This window comes from Alligator sinensis, unplaced genomic scaffold (assembly GCF_000455745.1).
Source record: "Alligator sinensis unplaced genomic scaffold, ASM45574v1 scaffold388_1, whole genome shotgun sequence".
NCBI lineage: Eukaryota > Metazoa > Chordata > Crocodylia > Alligatoridae > Alligator > Alligator sinensis.
Genome location: NW_005842394.1, coordinates 1,258,748 through 1,279,231, shown reverse-complemented (window position 1 = coordinate 1,279,231; position 20,484 = coordinate 1,258,748). Strand labels below are relative to the sequence as shown.

Below are 20,484 nucleotides of genomic sequence, written 5' to 3'. Positions count from 1 at the left end.
CGGACCAGGGAGAAAGGGGGCGGGGAACCCCCAAAAGCCACAGCATCTGCCGCCTTTCTGCCTGGGGCAAGCTGCTGTGGACTCTGCCAGTGGACTCCGAGGCAATGCCTCCTCCTCCTGCAGACAGCGGGCCAGATTCAATCCTAAGGTAACTCAGCTGGCTTCAAGGGATGTACGGCACACACTGGGTCATTCAGATCTAAACTGGAGGCCCTGCTGTGGTGGGTGAGGAGCTGGAACAGTTTAAAGCACACAAAGCAGGAGGATGTCACCCCGAGTGAGAAAGACGAGCTTCACGGGAAGGGATGGGCAATGCTTCCTTCTGAGATGGGGAGAGGATCTTTTAGGGATGTGGAGATTCACTTCTATACCATTAACCCTGAGCAAACAACATCCCTGAAGGATCCTCCTCTCCTGGGATGTGCCCCCTCCCCGGCTGCCAAGGCACCTCTCAGGCATCGGGGTTCAGCCACTCTCTCCTGGGCACTCCTCACCTGTCTGCCCAAGGCCTTCTCTCCCCAGCCAGCTCCGCTGAGCCAATCCTATCACATCCTATCCCACCCCAGCCTTTGTGCCCATCTTTGGTGCATGCCAGTCATCTCAGATATCCAAGCACTCTGCATACGCAGCCACATTCAACATGCCCAGGAGAGAGGCAGTGATAATTTACTGTCCTGCTGAGGAAGGTTGAGCTCAGCATCCAGGCTGCCCCATTCAGTAACAGGTGCATGGTCCACGCCAACACTGCAGCTCAGCCCCAGAAAGGGCTCTCGGGGCCAGAGCTGCCTGGACATGGGCAATTTAATTCATAATCAATTCCAGCACCCAGGGAACTCACTGAGGAGTGGCACAGCTCCTTCACTGCGCTACTCCGCAGAGGTCAGGAGATGCTACAAGCCCCAGGTGCTGTGCTAGGACAGCAGCAGCTCACGCTGTCAGCACTGGAGGTGCCGGGGGCAGTCTCTGCTGCATCAGCCCAGAGAGTGACCGTCATGCCTGGCACAGACCAGCCTTTCCAGCACTTTCAACTCTCTTGAGCGTAACGGAGATTGGGAAGAAGGGCTAAAAATACCGCAGGGTGTCTCCAGAGCTGTCTGAAGTTCAGAGCCACAGCACCCAGCAACAAGAGGTCTTCTGATTACAGCCTTCTAAAATTACACCCCTGAGCAGGGCTGAGTTGAGCAGCAGGAAGGAGCCTGCCTTTGGCAATAGGGAGTTTTCTAATTGCTTTGGCAGCTCAGATCTGCCCCAGTCGAGTTGCTGAGGGACAGGACAGGCTGGGGGGATGCGCCTGCCTGCGCTGGAGACATTCTCCGAGACTCTGGAAGGAAACCACATGCTAAGGGAAGTGGTTTGGTCTGGTCATCAGGCACCAAACCCAGAGGCAGGAGACGTGGCTCAGGCTCTGCCAGTTTGTCAGTGGTGGTCACAGTCTCAGAGGGCAGGTCCACAGGATCAAGCAATGGCATCACAAAAGCACAGTCAAAATGGGCACGAATGGGCCTCTAGAAAAGATTTGCCAGAGACCAGCCACAGAAGCTGAGCTTCCCGGAGCATCCCTTTCCAGGCAGATGAACTCTTTCATGGGCATCAGTGAGTGAGAGCAGGGAACCAGAAGAGGGAGGAGGGAAAGAGCAAGGGAGAATCCAGGGAGGTGGTGGAGGAAAGTGGGTCTGGCAGCTGCAGACTCACATGCCAGCTCCAGCGCAAAGGTCCAACAGGGACTTTGCCAGGAGCAATTCTCTGAGGAGCATGCCTCACGGGGCTGCTGTACTCCATTCTGGATGTCCACATCACACCTGCACGACCCTAACGCTGGGGCTGAGAAGGGGGTGATAGAGTAAAGAAGGGCAGTGAAGAGGGACAGTCTTCCTGAGGCGATAACACAGCTACAAGACCTGGAGATTTGGATCTGAGCGAGGACTCGGACCTAACCTCACACCTCAGCACCCTGGACTCGCAGATGTTCAGACCTGGATCTGCAGGTAGGGGCTCACACTGTGGCCTAGACACTGTGATTTAGCAGCAGTATGACAAAGGCACACTGGGATGGGGAGGGAATGGGGACAGGGAGGGGACGAGGAGATACAGCTACAGAGACTGGGAAGAGGAGCTCTCACCTGTTGCCATCCTGAGGGGATCTGGGCAAAGATCTTCAGGCTGGAAGGAAACAGAAGGCTTGGTTAGAGGGCTCGGCTGGCCCTTGGCTTCCACAACAGGCTTGCTCTGGTTCGGTCCTGCCTGAGGCAAAGCGGCTAGCGCTTCGCAGAGCTCTGGGGCTCTGAATCTCCTTGCCGCCTTCTTGCTGCGAGACAGGTTTCCTAGGAAGCAGAAGGGAGGTCTCTGGCAAGCCCCGTGCGTGGAAGCAGAGGGATCTCCGGCACTCCCAGAGCTGCACGGCCACGCACACCTACCTCACACTAACGCACGCAGACCCACAGCACAGGCTGGTTGGAGAACACGCTGCCCTAGTAACTGGATGCTTACTCTGCGCCAGAGCCCCGAGCCCAACGGTGCAGATCCACCCAGCTGCCCTGCAACCGGACACCCACCCAGCTGGCACCGGGTCCATTTGAGATGTGCCTGAAGACCTCAGAAGAGAGTGACTCTGCCCCCTCCCTGCAGCTCTGAGGGTGCCCAGTCTACACCCCCCACCCAGCTTAGGACCTCTGCCCTTGCGGCCCCCTTACCTGGTGGATTCAAGCACTCCTGAGCCTTCTGCAGCAGCTCTAGAGAGCCGGTGAGGCTGTGCTTGTCACTGTGACAACCGGCCCTCCCTGCCGTCTGCTCCACCCAGCCAGCGAGAAACAGGAGACAAACACACCCCACCGGGATTGCAAGGCAGGCTCAGAGCAGGTGCGAACCGGGGAGAGATCTGGGGGTGAGTGGAGAGATAGACCTCGCCGGGCAGGTGTCTTCTCCAGCCCTGCTGTTCCAGAGCCACCGTTTGCTGGACCTGGCTGCTGCCTTACAATGAGACCGCCCTTGCATATTTAATGGCCTCAGGGATGCTTGGGTTACAGCCCGAGCTCAGGTGGCAGAGCACTCTAGCCACAGGACATGGGTCAGCGCTGGACAGGGCACAGGGAGGCCCAGTATGAAGCTGACCTAGATGCATGTACTGCTCCCATGGCCCAGAAAGCAGATGGATGGTCCCTGGCTGCAGCCAGCAGGCACTCTAGGGGATCCCCAGATGGCATCCACTTAGCAGAAGACTAATAAAACCTGGGTTCTCCCTCTGTGTCCCTCTGCTTTCCGAGCCCACAGGGAGCAACCCACCAGGAGCGTTTCCAAGTGTTTCTCTCCAGCCAGGAGGGCTAGGGACTCCCTTTTGGTTTTAAACCAGAACCAAGGGTTTCCCCTCATCACAAGGCTCCAGGAGCTGGGGCTTCCAGGACAATGCTGAGTACTACAGGATGTGTGATAACGTCACCAGGCACAGAGCACAGCATTGCCAGGAGGCCTATCCAGCTGCTGCATGTGTGAGTGACCACTGCCCCGTATGCCTGCCTTGTGCGACTGCATCGGCCTCTTGAAGGCTCAGGACAAGTGTTGTGGCTTCTTAACCTGGCTGGGGAAATGCCATGTATCTGTGTCCAAGAAGGTCGTTTTCCTGAACGGCATCACAGGAGAACTGCTCTTCTGGTGTGGTTCAGTACCCACTGAGGTGCAGCACCTTTACGCCCGGTTTGTGGAAATGGGAGTCTCCTCCCTTGCTTGCTCCAAGGGCCATATGGCTGAGGGCAAGCAAAACTCAGGGGCATCCAAACCCCAAGCCTCTGGGCTTGGGTCTGCAAGTAGGATGCCTGCCAAAGGTTTTGGAAGTTTTGGAAACATCTGGAGGATGTTTGCTGGTACTAGGGCCACTTATGGTTCTGGACTCTTGGGTTTGGAATTAGTTTTGGCTAATTTGGTCATGGATACAAATTAAAAAAAAATCTCTAACACAAAGCTGGTGCATCTCTGAGCTCCCAGTCACAGCTCCTCTCCACTCCCCAGAGAGGAGGATGCGCAGGGACCAGGCTGCCTGCTGCCAGGCAGTGCTGCACCCCAGGGAGCTCACTTTGGAGCCCCAAAGGGCCAGGTTAGCTCAGGGGCTCCAGCAGTGCTGCATGAGGGAGGCACTTGGCCTGATGGCTAAGATGCAGGGACAAGCCCCTTAGGCTGGACCCACAGTCCCTGGGGTCATCTGCTCCTGCCCTACTTGAGCCTCAAGCTTCCTTCCCAGCGGGAAGCCAGGCTGATTGATTGACAGCCTTCCCAAGCAGCCGCTTTCTTAAAAGCATAAGGCCAAACTTGTTACCCCACAGCGTTCCTAAGCACTGCATGGCTCTACCCCTAGCCTCTTGCTGCTGCTAATGCAAAGTAGAGAGCAGGTGAATATGTGCTGGGGACACTAGAGGGAGTTGGGGAGGGAAGCCCTGGGAGAAGACAGCTGGGGAGAGACAGCTGGATTTTGGGGGCATGAGTGTCCATCCATTCTCACCCCACTGACTGCAAGTCTGCAAAGGGCTGAGCTGCTCTGGTGTGATCCCACCAGCTGGTGCAGCCCCCCCATAAGTGGACAAGCTGCACACATGTGTGACGTGACTTGTATGTGCACAGCTTGCTCCAGCTATCAGCATAATCAGATACTGGCATGGGTGCAGCCAACAGAGGCAAAGATGCAAAGCAAGCTGAGCCTTCTTCCAGCCGGTTGTCTAAAGTGATAGGGCAATATCCCTTTAAATACCCTGTGATCCTTTCAGTGGTGCTCATGGTGTTTTGGAAGCAGCAGCAGGATGTCTAGCTAGGCCTAACATGCTGGGGCATTATAGCAAGGGCACTGAGGTTGGACCCAACCATGTCCCTGCCTTGCCTTCACGTTGTTGTTGGGTATAAAGAACAAAGACACAACATAGATTTGGCATGACTGCGCCATCCTCCGTGCTCCCTGGGCCAGCCGCCCTCCTCCTCAGCCCTGCCCAGAGCAGCAGACTTGCCCGGTCCTCTCTGCATCCTTGCCTGCAACCACCCAGCTCCCCCGAGAGACACCTGCCTCCCCCACACCACATCTGCAATGCCCCATACCCAGTCAGCGATCATTCCCCTTGCACAAAGCTGCAGCACCCTCCCTTCAACCTGGTGGGAACCAGGGGCTTGGAGAAGGGTCCGGCCACCTCCTTGGTGCTGGGCTTCATTTTTCCTGGAGCTATGGGGCACCTCAGGGCCCAATCCCCTCCCACCCACCCCTGGCTTCATCTCCTGTGGGCAGCAAACCCCTAAGTGTTGCTTTCAGGCCCAGACTTTTACCAGCTTGGAGAATGCTTGAACCCTTTGAGACGAGGGCTCAGACAGCCCATCCCCAAAATAGACCTATGTCCTTCCAGAGCCTGCACCGCAGCCCACAAGCCCAACCTCAGCAGCAGGAGGAGGGGAGTTCAAGTTACAGTCCCCCAGCCCAGGCCTAATAAGGACAGGTGCCCTTTGGGTTCAGCCTGCTCCTGGGTTCTAAGTATGGCCCAGATATAAATCCTCCCAGGGTCACTTCCACACCTGTGCAGGGGTGCGGTCAGCACCAAGGAGCTGCGGGCCAGATCCTCATCTTGCCCCAAAGGGCAGTCAGGCAGAGAAAGGCAAAGGTCATGAGGAACCCAAGTTGGTCCTGAAATAGGAGCCTTCTTGCTCCCGGGTGAAGTTCAAGAGCCCCCCTGGGAGCCATTTTCAGCCCTTCACCTTGCATTTCACACACACAAGGCCCCTGAAGCCCAGTTTTATGGGCAGAGGAGGCCTGAAGTGACCAAGTCAGCCCTGGCATGAGATGGGGCAGCTCCACTGAAGCTGTGCCTGAGCTGCTAGTTCCAAGGCTGAGCTTGAGTCCCTGAGGGTCAGTGGCTGAGGGGGGCAGGTCTGTTTGTAGGGAGGAGGTCGAGGGGTTTGGGGAGTGGGGCAAAGACTCTGGGTGGAGTTGTAGGGTGATATTTGCAGGTGCTCTCAAATGCCCGTGGCTCCAGGCCATGTTCAATCCCAACTCGCTTCCTACAAGCAGCCTCCTGGCTGAGATCGGATGACCTGGCAGCCGAATACCAAACATACCCACTACCTTGGGTCCCTGCCAGCACCCCCAGCCTTGTCACTCTGCATGCTGCAATGGCAGCTGAGCCAGCTCCAGCCCTGCCTCCACCCCAGCAGCCACCCTCAGCCTGGGGTAGTGAGGGGGGACACATTACGCACAATTATGTCAACCTCCCCGTCTGCTCTGGCTGCCCATGGTGGGCTCACAGCCCACCCAGCACCAGAGCAATGCAGGCCAAAGCTTTGCTTTCCATAAGCACAGAGACAGGAAAAGGAGCAGGTGTGATATGAGTGACCGTGGGAAGGGTTGGGGGATGCTTTTCAGTGTGGGGTCCCTGGCTGCAACACATGGACCAGAGCTGAGAGGTCTCAACATTGCTGCTGCCATGTCCCTGCCCAGGGAAGGAAGAAGAGACCCTTTCCCCAGAGCAGTGCTTCCCATCCCACAGCTGGGCAACAGACTGTCCCTGACCCGGGGGGCTAGCCCTGGGAAGCTGCTGACTTCAACATCTTAGAAGACCCAACAAGGACATTAGCCTAGAGAGAGAGACTGGGTGCTCCTGATAACCAAAGGGTTAGAGTGCTCCTCAGAGCCAGAAAGCAGCTCTGCCAGCCTCGCAGCCAGCCTGATGTTCCCATCCCCACCCCCGGAAGTGGCACTCAACAGCCCCTGCATCCCCACATGTCCCACCCCTTCTCCTGGGGGGCAGACAGGACCCATTTGCTAGGTGGGGCACTGTAACCTGAGGGTGCTTGTGAGAAAGACCATTGGTCTGGTTTCATGACTGCTGGGCCTTTCTGACTCCCGTAAAATCCCACGTCTCTCCAGTTTGACTCTATGGCCATGTAGAAAAAGCCACGACCCCATCAGGGCTGGCAGGAATTGTACAGCCCTGTAGTAAAGTGCCAAAGCTACAATCCTGATAGTGGGAGCTGACCCAGTAAGTCCAGGGGTGGCAAGGGAGCTCTGTGCCTGACAGGATCGAGTCTAACGCTGAAGCATCTGGGCTGGGAATAGCATCCCTGGGTGGCTGCTTCCTCATGGGTGATGCAGAGGGACCAGACAGGCAGCTGTTATCCTCTGTGGCCTGTGCCATGAGGGAAAAGCCACAGTGTAGACCCAGCTTCTCTCCCACTGCTCCAGGCTTAGTCATATTCAGCTTGGGGAGTGGCAGAGCGAGCGCCACGATGGGTTCGGTGCAACATCCCTGGACAGGCAGACAAAGCACAGAGCTGTTGTTTCCATGCAGCCTCTGCTGTAAGCTCCCCGGGGCAGAGCCTGCATCTCCTGGCCTGTGTGGGCAGCAGAGAGAATGGCGCATGCCCTGGGCACCAGCATCCCACCATAATTAGACCCAACAGTGCAGGTCTCAGCAGAAGTGCCAGCTGGACAGCCCTGGAGGCTTCCTGGCCACAGCCAAGTCCAGAGGCCTGGACTTCTCTGGACACTCCAACTTCCTCTCCGAACAGCCGCACACCTGACTATTGGCCATTTGCTTGCAGCAGAGAAGCCAGCCACTTCCCTGCCTGAAGTCTCCAATCGCCCTGCCTCCCAGGCCAAAAGGAGTTTCTTGCTCCCTGCATATTTGCTATTATCAATGGCTCTGTGTGCTGCTCCCACCGCTTACTGCCCTAGGCTGCTGCCAGGCTCTGCCAGGTTTGGCCCTGCCCCCATCCCGGTCTATGGCATGGGTCCAGAGCAGCTCCAAATGAGGAAGGGCTCCATCTGCCCTTCCTACCCAATCATCCAGCTGATGTGGAAGCACTAAGCCCTGAGGAGAGCTGGAAATCACACCAGGAAACCTCTCCCCTTCCCAGTGACACCAGCTGGGGCTAGGGAACTCAGGGCTAAGGAAGGGTGGGAAATGCTACCTGGGGGCACCGTGCCTGCCACCATCTGAACCCCATTTAATGGCTGGGTTGGAGCCTGGGGACTCATCTTCTAAAGACCAGGGAGTGAATTCAGTGCTCATGCTAGTGAGGGACACCAAGCCTGGCACAGGCTCTGGACAAACTGCCTATCACAACTCTGGTTTGCAACCCAAGCCAGCTCCTCCAGTCCAGTGCCCCTTGCCCAGGTTTGCCAATGCATCTCAGCCCTGATCCACAGCTTGATGTACCCTGGGCCCTTCTCCCCACACCTGCCATGTGAGCTACAGTCCCCAGCACAGGATTGCAGCCCAGAGCTCCACCAAAGCGCCCCTGGTACCTTCACCCTGACTGTGACCCCTCACCTCCAACCCCAGTCTCTGGCCCTCCAGTGGCTCAGTCAACACACCAGGGAGCTCTAGGACCCTTCTGAGCTGAAGCTGGAGGCACGTCCAGAGACAGCGAGAAAGGTGAGCAAACACCGAAGCAGGCAACTGCAGCCCGCAACAAGCAACAAAAACACATGGTAGACCAGTCTGACACCATGCGCAGCTCCCTGCTGAAGCCAGGCACCAACTCGGCCGGGTTTGCAGACTGCCCTAGAAGCCTGCACCATCCACACAACATGCACCAAAGTCACAGCCAGGGCCTAGCAAGAACAGGCTTCCTCTATGGCCCATCCAGAAATCAAGGCACATAGCAAACTTCCCACCTCCCCTGAGTATGGGTGAGAGGAGCTGCTGTTGTCCAGTGGGGGACATGGAGCCACAGGTGTTAAGTGACCTGCCCAAGGTCATGGTGTGTCCATGCAAGAACCAGGCTCAGAGGCTGGGAGTCCTGACTCACGGTCCCTGTACAGTCACAGCAGATGCAGGCACGCACGCCTGCACCTGTGGGGAGCCCAGAAAAAAACACTTGATGCAGGGGATAAACACTGGCATGCCTGGGACTGATGACACATGGCTGTGGGGAGAGCCTGCCGTCGCCGCGCTGAGCCTGGTACAGCGGCAGCTGGCTGCTGCATCGCCAGCAAAACAACCCTCAGCCCACCAGAGCCCAGCAGCCTGCCGCCTCGACCCTGGGGCCAGAGGAGCAGTGGGGAACAAAGCAGGTCTCCAGTCTGCAGCAAGGCAGGGTTTACAGCAGCCCTGCCCTCTGGGGACCCCCTGCACAGCACAGCTCCCTTCCCCTCCCGCTCAAGCTCCCGCCCAGGGGCCGCACTACTGACCTCAGCGCTGGGATGGAGGAGTCCGAGGAGACTGGGAGGAGAAAGGGCCGGTTCGCTCCAGCCAGCTGCCCTGCATGTCCTGCCTGGCTATTTTTACCGCTATATATAATGCTGCCATCCGCGCTGCATGCCGGGAGGAGGATTTCTCATAGCCTCGGAGCAGGCAGAGACACCCGACTCCTGGGGATGTGATCTGAATACCAATGATTTAGGGGCGAGGGGGGGAGGTGGCTGAAGGGGGGAGTCGGCAGCACAGACAAAGAGCTTGGGGAGGGCGAGAGCAGAGGCGCTGGTGGGAGAAGTGCACGCTTAGCCCTGACGTGGCTCCAATAAGGCGGCGGGAGCAAGAGTGGGCAGAGCAGGGCCAGACTCGCTACTCCATGCTCCAGGGCCTGATTCTGGCCCCATGGAAATCACTTGGATCAGGATTTGGCCCCCAGAGTGCCATGACCCCCCTGAAGCTTGGAAGACCTGCAGACTCCCTGCCCTGGGGCTGTGAGGCCCTGTGTGCAGCAGGCACAGAGGGCTGGGGCAATGCCAAGGGTAGTGCTGTGTCTAACCTTTCCTCCCCATTCTCCAGCACTGAGTCCAGTGCTGGGAAAAGGTCCCAGGCAAGATCCCAGTGGGCTGCCACGTGGGGCAGCAGGAGACACTTTCCCACACACGGCCAGGCTACTGTGACCTGGAAGGACCCTCTCTAGGGCATGCAGGGGAGTTCGGCCTTCAGGCTCTATCAGCCCCTGGTATCTCTGCAGAGATGGGCAGCAACTCCCAGCCCAGTTCTTGTCAGCCACGGAGGCCTGTCTGGAAAACCCCAGACTCAGGTCATACAGGCCAGTGAGGAGCCATCAGGGGCTCCAACTTCTCTGTCGACCCATGGGAGAGAGAACACATCTCAACAACACTGAACACAACACAATGGCTACAGCAGGCAGTTCATCCAGTCTGCCAAGCAGCAAGACAGGGAGAAACTACCTGTTGTACAGGGTCAGCTCTGCTCCCTGTTGGGTGCGGGGCCCTGGCAGCTTTGCTTCACAGAGCGCAGGGAGGAATTTTGCAGCTGAAAACTTTTTCCAGCAACAGACACAGATTCGGCGGCAGCTGCATTGCTCGCTGCAGTACAGCATGTTTGCTGAATTGCGCATTACAAAAAATGTACCCAGTATTTTCTTGCATACTACACGCACCTTTTTTCCCCAAAACCAGCTGCTGGAAATTTCAGTGTGCATTATATGTGAGAAATATGTAAGAGCAGTTTCTGCCTTACTGCACAAGACTCACCGGTAGCAGAACAATGAGCAGGCTCCGATCCCTAGCTGCTCTTACTCAGTTACTTACTGCAGGGAAAGATTTTTCTTCATTCTGCCCTTAAAACAATGTCATATTTTATCTGAGGCGTGTTGTAGGTGGGAAAATATGGTGTATTACATTCAGAAAAACCCACCATGCTACACACTGATGTTTCCAGAACAGCCCACTTCCATTGCCCAGTCCAAATGAATTGTTCAATCTCTAAAATCACCAGTGAACTGACAAAGCTGCTGGGTGCCCAGCCCCTCATGCCAACAGACACTGGGGCTCTCTGCCCATGCCTCCCCCTCCATTCCCTCAGTCATCTCCACTCAGGAGCCCTCTCGACAGCTCCATGGCAAGGGTTGTTGCGTGCCCTGCCATCCTGCCAATACAACACTTCAGAGCAGGTGGCTGCCACAACAGGGAAGCAGAGGCACCCCAGAGGGGACCCAGCCCCTGTACCTGCAGTGAAGGCAGCTACAGGAGCCTCTTCATTTTGCTCCCTTTCTTCTTAGTGTCCAGGTGGAAGCACGAGGCTGGGAGTCAGCACCCCATTTCCAGCTCTGCCACTGCCTCAGTGTGGCCTTGGGCAAGTCTCTTGCCTTCCCTCTGCCTCAGTTTCCCCTGGGGATGGGAGTTACCCTGCTCAGGTGCAAGGCTGAAGTCCCATGAGCACATTGAGAGCCCCAGAAGTGCAAACAGTTAGTCATGTGACCAGACCACTTAGCACCTTGAATTATTATTCCTAGGCTGTTTAATGAGTTGCTTCCTCCTATTGTGTGCGCTTTCAGGCTGGGTGCCAAGAAATACTGAACAGGACATCAACACAACAACCACTCCTAATTGCGTGCTGGGGGGCAGCTCCTAGCACCCCAGGCCAGCAGCTCCAGGACACTGGTGCCTTGTAGACTCAGCTAGAGCGGCATCCCATTGAGCCGGGGGGCTGTACAAGACCCTAGTCTTGCGTAAGGCAAAAAATAAGAGATGAGAGCACAGAAACAGCCTCGCAGGGGCAGGCACAGTGTGAGGAAGAGCATGCAAGTGCCAGCGTGTTCCTCCAAGCGATTATAGTGGACAGACACCAAGGGGGTAATAAACCATGTCCCTTAAACTGGCTCTACAGTGAATTCAGGGTCTCATATCCAGTGTCTGCAAATCCTGCAGGGGCCCTACAGAAAGGTACCTCTGGCATCTGGGTCCCCAATCCCTTGCCCCCCTTGGCCCTGCAGCAGAGGGAGGCTGCTCCCACCACAACCCAGGGATGCCTGGGGCCAGGTGTAGCACCTCACACCCCTGGGCCACCTCTGCTTGCTGGTGCTGGTGCCACAGGGAGCAAGGGCAATTCATTCATCAGTGAGGAACCAGCCACGGCAGTGCAGCCTGAGGAGAGAGCAGGCACCAGGGCAGTGTGGGCAGAGACTGGAGAGTGGGGAGTTGAAAGGCCCTTCCCCCTCATGCCTGATTGTGAAGGGGAGGCTTGTCCCAGTCCGGCTGCCATCCCTCCATCCCGTGCAGCCACCGCAGGCTAGGCCAGTAGGAAATGGAGATGGCAGACTAACTAAGGGCTAATTGCACAGAAAGTGACCCATCCAGCATGTCCTCAGCTGGTAGATGGGGCCAGCACTGTGCAGGGGACCAGGGATCACTACAGCAGCTGCCTGGCTACCTGCCCCATGGTCCCTTGGTAGGCACTGGCTGGAGCCTGGCTCTGGAGCCCATATACTTGGGCTTGGGTTGGCTCAGCTGAGAGTTGGTGGAAGGGGTTAACCTCTCATGTGCCACACGTCCCATTTGCTCTCTCCCATCAGCAGTCTCCTCTCTCCCCTGCCAAGCAGATGCCAATGGCTCACACGCTTGGGGCAGGGACACAGCCCATGTCTTTCCTCTGTGCCCCCGAGCAGCTGTTCTGCCTGGCAGCCCTGAGGGGCACTTTGCCTTCCCATCTGGGAGATCACAGTCACGGCAGCCTCTGTTCCTCTGGGATCCCTCCCTGCCATGGCTCTCCACTCTCTCCCACCCCATTTTCCAGCCCTCTGGAAATTAATCATCAGAGCTGCCCCCTCCCCTTGCATCCTGCTCCAAGCTTTCTCTGCTGTCTGGCTGACACAGTGGCCGTGCCTGCCCTCAGCCCCCAGCCACTGACCCCTCTGGCGCACGGATCCACTGTGTTTTTCCACATCCCCCAGGAGCTTCCCCGGTTCCTGTTTTTGATCCTGCAGGAGGAAGCTTGGCTGGTTTCCAGCCCAGGTCCTGGAAAGCACGATGGCATTTCCCCCAGGGGGCCAGAGAGCATCGCTGGGCCCTTACCTGCCCTTCCTCGCCCTCCTCCTCCTCCTGCTGGCCTTCTGCAGAGGCACTGTAGGGTGAGTCTAGCTCAGCCCGTGGCAGAGACCCTGAGCCAGAGAGAGACGCACACTCACCGGAGGGCACACTGAGTGCCCCAAGGGCCCTGGGCAAACCCAGGCCTCAATGCTCCGGGCACCTCTGGGCTGGGGAAAGGAGGGCAATGGGAGAGGCTTGGAGACTTTTAGCTGAGCAGATGCTTACCAGACCCATGACTAAAGTAACTTTACAAGACCCTGACCCACCCTCCACACTTGTGTGTCCACATTCCCCTAGGAGCTAGCTGAGCACATAGGCTGCCTCTGTCTGTGTCCTGCTCCAGTGGTTGGGCAGGAGGGGGCTGGGACCTCCCAAATAGCCATGTTTCCTAAAGCTGGCCCAGGGGGTTAGCCCAGTGCAGAGAGGCCAGAAGGTCTGGTCTGGGTGTAAGGCCAGGGCTCTGGCTCACCCCCAGCCAGCTCTGCTCTCCCTGGCAGTGTCTAACAGCCCCCCTCACCTGCCTTGTCCATGCCATCTGGGTAAAGCTGTGCCTGGACCACGGAGCTGATGTCAGCAAATATATCATCTTCCTCTCTGTCTGCATCGAACTGAAAGCAGAAAGGCAGAGGCCATGGTCAGTCTGGATCTGTGGTGAGGGAAGGGGGTGAAGCAGGACGGGAAAGAAGAAATCCCACCCCATGCTGGAGTTCAGCCTCCCTCCAAAGCAAGCCCTCTCCCAGGGCTTTGCCTGCCAGGACAACAACTCTCCCACTCCAGACATGCTCCCAGACCTCCCTCCTGCATCCCCAGGGCCATCACGTAGGTCAGTGCCTGCTCCATGCAACCTCTGAGCCTGCCCCATGCTTTGGAGAGTGACAAAGGACCAGGCCCTGCATCAAGCTGGGAGCCAGCACCGAGTCTTGGATCTGTGCCGTGCTGGTAGGGGGGAGCCACGCAGCCTGGTGGCTGGGACTGGGGCACGGCTCCAGCATCCCCCACAGAGCCTTACCCGGATGACGACTCCCTTCTCCTGGTAGTATTTCACAATCAGTGGGACATTCTGCTTGAAGGTGTCCACCCTCCGCTCGATGGCATGGGGATTATCATCCAGCCGGCCCTGCTCCAATGCTCGCTTCTCCAGGCGCTGCCGGAAACGCTGGCTTGAGCATGCCAAGAACACCACCAGGTCCGGGGAGCCAATCTGAAGTCAGACAGATGGTCCTGGCTATGAGGGGGGCAGAGCTCTCTTCCCCATGGGGACCCCAGCAGCTTAGACAGGCCTGAGACAGGCTCTGATGAGTTCAGGGTCCCTGAGGGCAGGGACTGAACCTCTCACTACCTGTCCTGGAGAGTCAGCTGGGACCCACATGTCCTACCTGTCAGTTGGTCATGGGGTAGGGGGGATCTGCTGGGAGGGACAGTGGGGGTCCCAGCGCTGTTCCTGATGGAACTGTGCTGAAAGTATCCAGGCTGCAGCCTGCAAGAGCTTCTCCTGGCTCCCAGCCCTGCTAGATCAACATGGCCCCACTCCACAAACAGGTCCCCAGGGAGTCTCACCATCCCACAGAGGGTCCTGAAGAGGCTTTGGGCAAGGCCTGGACCACTGTGGCCCTAGGATGGAGGAATCCAGGCATTCCCCAGATTACCAGGAATGTAGGGATCCAATCCTGATCTCCTCTGGGTGGACAGGGGACAGGGTGCTCTTGTGATCCCTAGTCACTGTGGAAACACAGTGAGGGGGCACATGTCCCTGGAGAAGAGGGGCAAGGGTGGCAGCCTGGGGGCACAGTGCCAGGGGAGGGTGCACACTGTTGGAGGGGACTGGCGGGGGGGCACAGTGCCAGGTGCTAGGGGAGGATTTGGGGAAAGTGCAGCAAAGAACATGAAATGAAGCCTTGCAAAGTGTCTCTGCCCACTGTCAGCCTTGCCCCACCTGCTCCTCGAACGTGAAGGCCTGCCCTATCTCCCGGGGGAAACCATCCACCACAAAGCCTCTGGCATCCTGCTGCTTGAGGAACTGCTGCTTCAGCTCCTCAATGGTGGTTTCCTGCAAGGCAAAGAGACTGCTCAGGGGGCTGGTCATGACGGCAGGGACTGAACCTCTCACCACTTGTCCTGGGGGGTCATTCGGGACATACACATCCGGCCTGCCTGGTGGTTGTGGGGTGGGGAGTCTGAAGGTGATGGGTCCCAGCCCTGTTCCTGATGGAACAGAGATGAGAGCATTAAAATCTCTGCACCTGTCATCTTCCACTCGGTCCAGAGGCAGCCCCTGGCAGAGACACTGGCCAAGAGGCAAACTCATTCTCATCACCTTTTATCCTGTGGGCATCACCAGAGAGGGCTCTCACCAGCCTAGGGCTGGCAGGACATGGAAATGCCCACAAGGCATCACTGGCAGAAGATGCTGACATAATCTCTGTCCAGGGGGTGGAAACAATTTTGTTAGGCCCTCCTCAAGCCTCAGGTTGTCCTGACAAAGCTGAGGGAACAGCAGGGCTGCAAGGGCAGAAGGTGCGGAACAGCTGCAGAAACAGCAGCCAGCTGCCCAGAGGGTAGTGCAAGGTGCCCCTGAAGGAGCCCAGTGCTCATGACTCACAGGTGGGGCCAGCTCCCCGTTGGCAATGATCTGGGCGATGAGCTCCCACTTCCGGTCACTGGTGGCATGGTGGAGCATCTGACTGCGCAGGATCTCGCCTACGGAGATGCAGATGAGCCCGAAGTGGGCAGCGATCTTGGCGCTCTGTGTGCCCTTCCCACTGCCAGGGCCACCTGCCAAGCACAGGAGGTGTGAACACCTGAGTGGCCCCAGGCCCTTTGCCCCATCCTCACCTGCCCTGTCAGCTTCTGCAGAGCTTTCCCCAGGGGACATTCAGGTTGGTGTAAATCAGGAGGAAGTCAATGGAGTGACACCAGGGGGGCAGCAGGGGGTCTGGCCATAGGCATTAAAGAGACAGGAGGCCATGTCCTCTAAATGCCTCCTATTGCCACAATGTCCATCACTGAGCCACCCAGCCCCCTCTCAGCTCCTTGGGACTGGTGAAGGGATGGGGGAATGGGGCAGCTGCTCTCAGGGGAAGGCCTGAGCAGGTCTCTCAAAGTGCTCACTGCATATTCATGCATTAAGTCTTTCCAGTCCCCAGTGAAGCAAGGCAGAATTATGACTATTTTGCAGATAAGAGAGAAGCAAGCTGTGCCCCACCCTAGCCTGGGGCTGCCTACCAGCGAATCCCACTATAAAGGCTAAAGGACTACACAGGATGTCAGACTCCAGTGTCTGCCTCCTACCCTTCGTCCTCCCCCCAGGAATGATCCTGGCTGCATGGCCCAGCACTGGGCGGCAGGGGTGGGGGTTGCGGGTTGGGGGGTTCTCACCAATAACAAAGATGATTTTGGGGCGGGGTCTGCTGGGGTCAAACACGTCGTACTCCTGGATCAGCCCAGTGGACTCTGTCATGTCGGAGTCGCTCTCGATGGAGAACTGGCTCTGGATGGACGGCAGGCACCCACAGGCAGGCGCCTGCAGACACCAGTGGTATGGCCCCACACCAGGGTCTGCAGAGGGAAGCAGGGGCAGAATGTCAGCTTCAAGTGGGACCATGAACAGCTTGGGGGGTGCATATGACACTGGGGGTTCCCGTGCATGCACAGGCATGGAGCAGAGGGGCATGGGCCAAGACAGGTGTGCACATGTGCAGGAGCCATGAGCGCAGAGCATGCAGTGGGCAAAAGGGGTGTGTCTGCAGCTGACACAGGTGTGTGCCAACACGTATGCAGAGTGTGGCCCTGCAGTCTTGCGGGGAGACCTGGGCTCCCACTCCTGCTCAGATGGGCACTAACTATCTGAGCGTGGCCAGTTGACAAAGAGGACTGTTTGACACATGCTTGCAATGGCAGGGGTCAGGACTCCCCCAGCCAGGAGCTGCCACTCACTCCCATTTCCACACAAGCAAGAATCATGGAGAAGCAGGGCTGGAAGAGGTGCAGGAGGTCACATCTAGTCCAAGCCCTGCTCAAGGCTGGATCAGCCCCATCAGCACCCTCGGAGCCAAGTGCCTGGCTCATTTACCGTGTGCGCTACGGCACTAACAGAGCTCAGCAGCCCTGTCCCACTCCAAACCAATGCCTGTGTGAAGTTCTGCCTACCTGGCTGGAAGAAGGGCTTCTTCCCCTGCCCACCATTGAGTGAGGGGAAGCAGTGCTGCTCCGGACCCAGGAAAGTGTCCCACTGCACCTTCTCGGGGCCACCCAGCTCCCGGACTTTCTGTAAGCAGCACTCCAGATAGCTGATGGGGTCCTCGGGGCGGGAGTACATCAAGCCGGTGAGCATGCTCTGCAAGACAGTAGGACTAAGTCAGACTGGGCTGGGCGGAGTGAGAGGCTGAAGGGAGAGGATCTGCCAGGCTGGGATCTGGGCCTGGGAGGGAGAAGACAGCCCAGTAGAGGCAAGCCTGTATTCACTAGCGGGAGGCAGGATGGCGTGGCAGCACAGACATGAGAGCACACCCCCTCCTGTTGGCCCATCCTGGCACCCAGGAGTCCCCAGCACATGGGCACAACTGCAGCAGGCTGGCACAGGTCAGGTTCTGCCAGACTCTTGCTAAGAGCTCTCACCTCTGCCCCTCTACTGGGGAGATGGGTGGAGGAGAGCCCTCCTCAGCAGGAGGACATGGGGCAGAATCCAGGCCTGTCTTATTGGTGCTCCCCAGCACAGGGATCTAGAAAGCACTTTGCAAACAGGAGCTCACAGAGCCTCTGGTCAGCCTCCCTCCTGTGCAGCCGGCCTCAGAGGAGGGAACTGCTCCAACTTTCTTACCCAAGTTCCAGCAAGACAGCAGGGAAGAGAACCCAGGTGTCCCGACTGCCTTGCTCCAACCCTCCAGATCCTCTGCCTGAGTGCAGCATCCTGGCACTACGACTCACTGCTCATGTGGCAGTGGGTGTCTGGTAGCCGCAGCAAAGGACAAGGGTGATGTCTTGGGGCTCTGGTCATAGGGTTTCCTGCAGCCCCCCAGCTCCGAGAGAGGGCTGGGGGGGGGCGGGATAGACAACGTGGCCTCCCTTGCTCCCCACAGAGCTGGTGCTGCTGGCCACGTCTGCTTGTTCCCTTGTTCTGCTCGTGACCCCATGCTGAGAGCGCACTCATTTTCATCTCGGCAAGGCAACAGCCAGGATGCAGCGAGGAATACATGAGAGCTGGGGGAGGAGCACGAGCCCCTGGCTCTGCGCACACAGTCTGTGGGGGGGTGCAGCTGGCAGGATGAAAGGCAGCTACAGGGGACAGCGGTGCTTTGGCTCCCATCAAAGTGTTGCGCCAGAGAAGCGTGGGCTGCGGAGGCGAGCGCGCAAGGCCAAGAGAGGGAGGCTTGCCCGTTGCTAGGGACCCGTCCTGAAGTACCTCCTGCTATGGAGAACAGCTCCTGGCTCCTGCCAGCGGAGCACTCAGGTGCTCTGCAGCACCAGGCACAGCTCACCTGAGGCTAGAGGGGGCCATACAGTCCACCTCACCCTAACTCCCCCTGCTACCCTGCCCTGAGCCCAGCAGCCAGGGCTAGTGAGGGCAGCGCGCTTCCCAACAGGTGGGCAGGCCCATGGGATGACCCTGAGCACTGGAGAAGCCCCTGCTGCACACAGCAGGTCATTTTCCTCTTCACTGGGAGGTCTGCAGCTCATCTCCCAGCCTTTGGATCTTGTTTGTTTTTCTTTGCTGGGTCCAAGGGCACTGGAGTACCTGGGACATATTCATACGTGGGGAAACAGGGAAGCAGAGATGTGCCCAAGGGCACTAAAGTTATCAGTGTCAGAGCAAGGGAAAGAACTTAGGAGCACCTGGCTCTGAGATCCATTCAGACCTCCTCTCCGTCACATCCCCCCATACACTCAGGGCCCCATGGTGGGGGGCTGCCACTTCACAGGGCTTGGACTGGGCTCTGTCCTGGCTAGTCAGCAGTGACCTGGCACCTCAGATGAAGGACTTTGGTGTTTCCCCACCTCCATCAAACCCAACCCTGACATCCAGCCCTTCCCCTTCCCTAGTCCCCTCCTAACTCTCCCCCTTCACCAGGGTTGGGGAGCATCTCTCCTGGTTCTGCAGAGTACTTTTTGAGGCTGGGGAGAACGAAGGGGGCAGGAAGGCAGAGATGTCATGGTGATGGGCACTGCATGAGAATCAAGTGTGAGCAAATATCTGTCAGTCTTGTTCCCAGCATAGCTGAGTGGCTGCAGACCTGAGGCATCTGCACAGGCCTCTAGGAACAGCAATTGTCAAGATGAACCTTAACTGGGCAAAAATCAGCCATTTCTCCTCCTGCCACCACCCTGGGAGAATTAACCCTCGGTGCAACCAGGTTCCCAGACTCTGGGAATGGAGGATAAAATAAACAATGAGCTCACGCAAGCAGTGACTTCCCCCCAGAGCAAGTGTGCCCGGCACTCCCGTCAGGGCGGGTGCTGGACGGGGGCCTACAGCTCACAGGATGGGATCATGTGTGTTCTCAGCTCAGGGCCATGCTGGAGGCTGCTGGGCTCTTTCCAAGAGAAACATTCACAATACGAGCTGGAAGCCAAAGTGCCAGCGCGACCTGCCTGGCTGAAGCTAGGCTGACTTTGCACTCATGCCTCCCTGCAATGAGCTGCCAGGCAGCCATGTCAGTGCTTTCGATACACCGACCAGTTTTCAAGATGCCTGCTTGTACCTATTTTGCAGATGGACAAACTGATGTTGCGTCCAAAATAAGCCAGCACTTCCTGCACCATGTGTGGGGAGCGCTGGCTTATTTTGGACACAACATCAGTTTGTCCATCTGCAAAATAGGTGCAACCAAGGGCCCATGAAGCTGAAGGTTCAGGGCTGCTGAGATTTCCCCTTTCCTCTCCAGCTTGTGCAGCTCCAAGGGCTTTTCCTTCCTTGCCAGAATAAAGACAGGGGCTGTCTATGACAATGGGAACCAATTGCCAAAAGCTGGCCAGGTGCATCAGCATGAAATTTGAGGGGTATTTGGGCCAGACCTATGTGGATGCATGTTCTTGTTTAGCTCCAGCTCCACTCTGCCTGGCGTGCTGCTGCCAGCTGTTACTGGGAAATAAAAAGGGAAGTTGTCCACAAAATATGAATAAGGTGATTAGCATCAGTCGCTCCTGCTGGCACCCAGGCAAGAGAAGCACCAGCGCGCTCCCTCCACCGCGCTGAGAGCTGGGGGCTGCACACGCACTCCTACCGGCCAAGGTAAGTGTCCTCACTAATGCAATAACCGAGCCGGTGCCATGCTGGCCTCATTGCTAGGGTGCTGCTCGTGCTTCACTAATCCACACAGGAGCCCAGGGCCAAACTCGACTCAGCTGCACTGGCATCAATCAGGAAGCCGCTGATACCCGTGAAACTGTTCTGCTGCTCCGGGGGCAGGCGAAGGGGCCCGCAGAGAAAGTCTGGGTTCTTACGGCTGCCGCTTTTTCTGCGTGGCCTTGTTATCGATGGCGCCCATGGCTCCGCCACGCCACGCACGGGTCCTTTATGGGGTGTCCAGGGGGCAGGTGTCACGCAGCTGACGGATCACCCAGGAGCCTCCTGCTCCAGGCGGGCGGCCCCGCAGCCCAACGGGACACGGCAGCCGAACAGGTCATCGCGGTCGGGGCAAACCCCATGGCCCAGCGGGGGTCTCCGCCCGCCCACCCCCGCGTGCAGGCGAGAGAGATGAGGCCATTCATTCCCCGCCGCCCTC

At 57.8% G+C, this 20,484-nt stretch overlaps 1 protein-coding gene across 4 annotated transcripts in view; it reads right to left on the bottom strand.

Annotated features, from left to right (window-relative positions):
• The window catches only part of AK1 (adenylate kinase 1), a 24,296-nt gene extending 7,195 nt beyond the window's left edge, over positions 1–17,101 (bottom strand). Inside the window, exons 1-7 of one of the 4 annotated variants that reach the window (XM_025211232.1) lie at positions 16,913–17,101; positions 16,142–16,321; positions 15,366–15,538; positions 14,700–14,813; positions 13,776–13,967; positions 13,288–13,374; positions 2,121–2,160 (exon numbers count right to left, since the gene is read on the bottom strand). In XM_025211232.1, the coding sequence (XP_025067017.1) occupies positions 2,121–2,160; positions 13,288–13,374; positions 13,776–13,967; positions 14,700–14,813; positions 15,366–15,538; positions 16,142–16,321; positions 16,913–17,096 (970 nt within the window). In that variant the 5' untranslated portion in view covers positions 17,097–17,101. Of the gene's footprint in view, positions 1–2,120; positions 2,161–2,414; positions 2,494–2,690; positions 2,811–9,151; positions 9,256–13,287; positions 13,375–13,775; positions 13,968–14,699; positions 14,814–15,365; positions 15,539–16,141; positions 16,322–16,912 lie in introns of those variants that run through there. The other 3 variants (XM_006029724.3, XM_025211234.1, XM_025211233.1) reach the window with 3 other exon arrangements.
• Between the last annotated feature and the right edge of the window lie 3,383 nt (positions 17,102–20,484).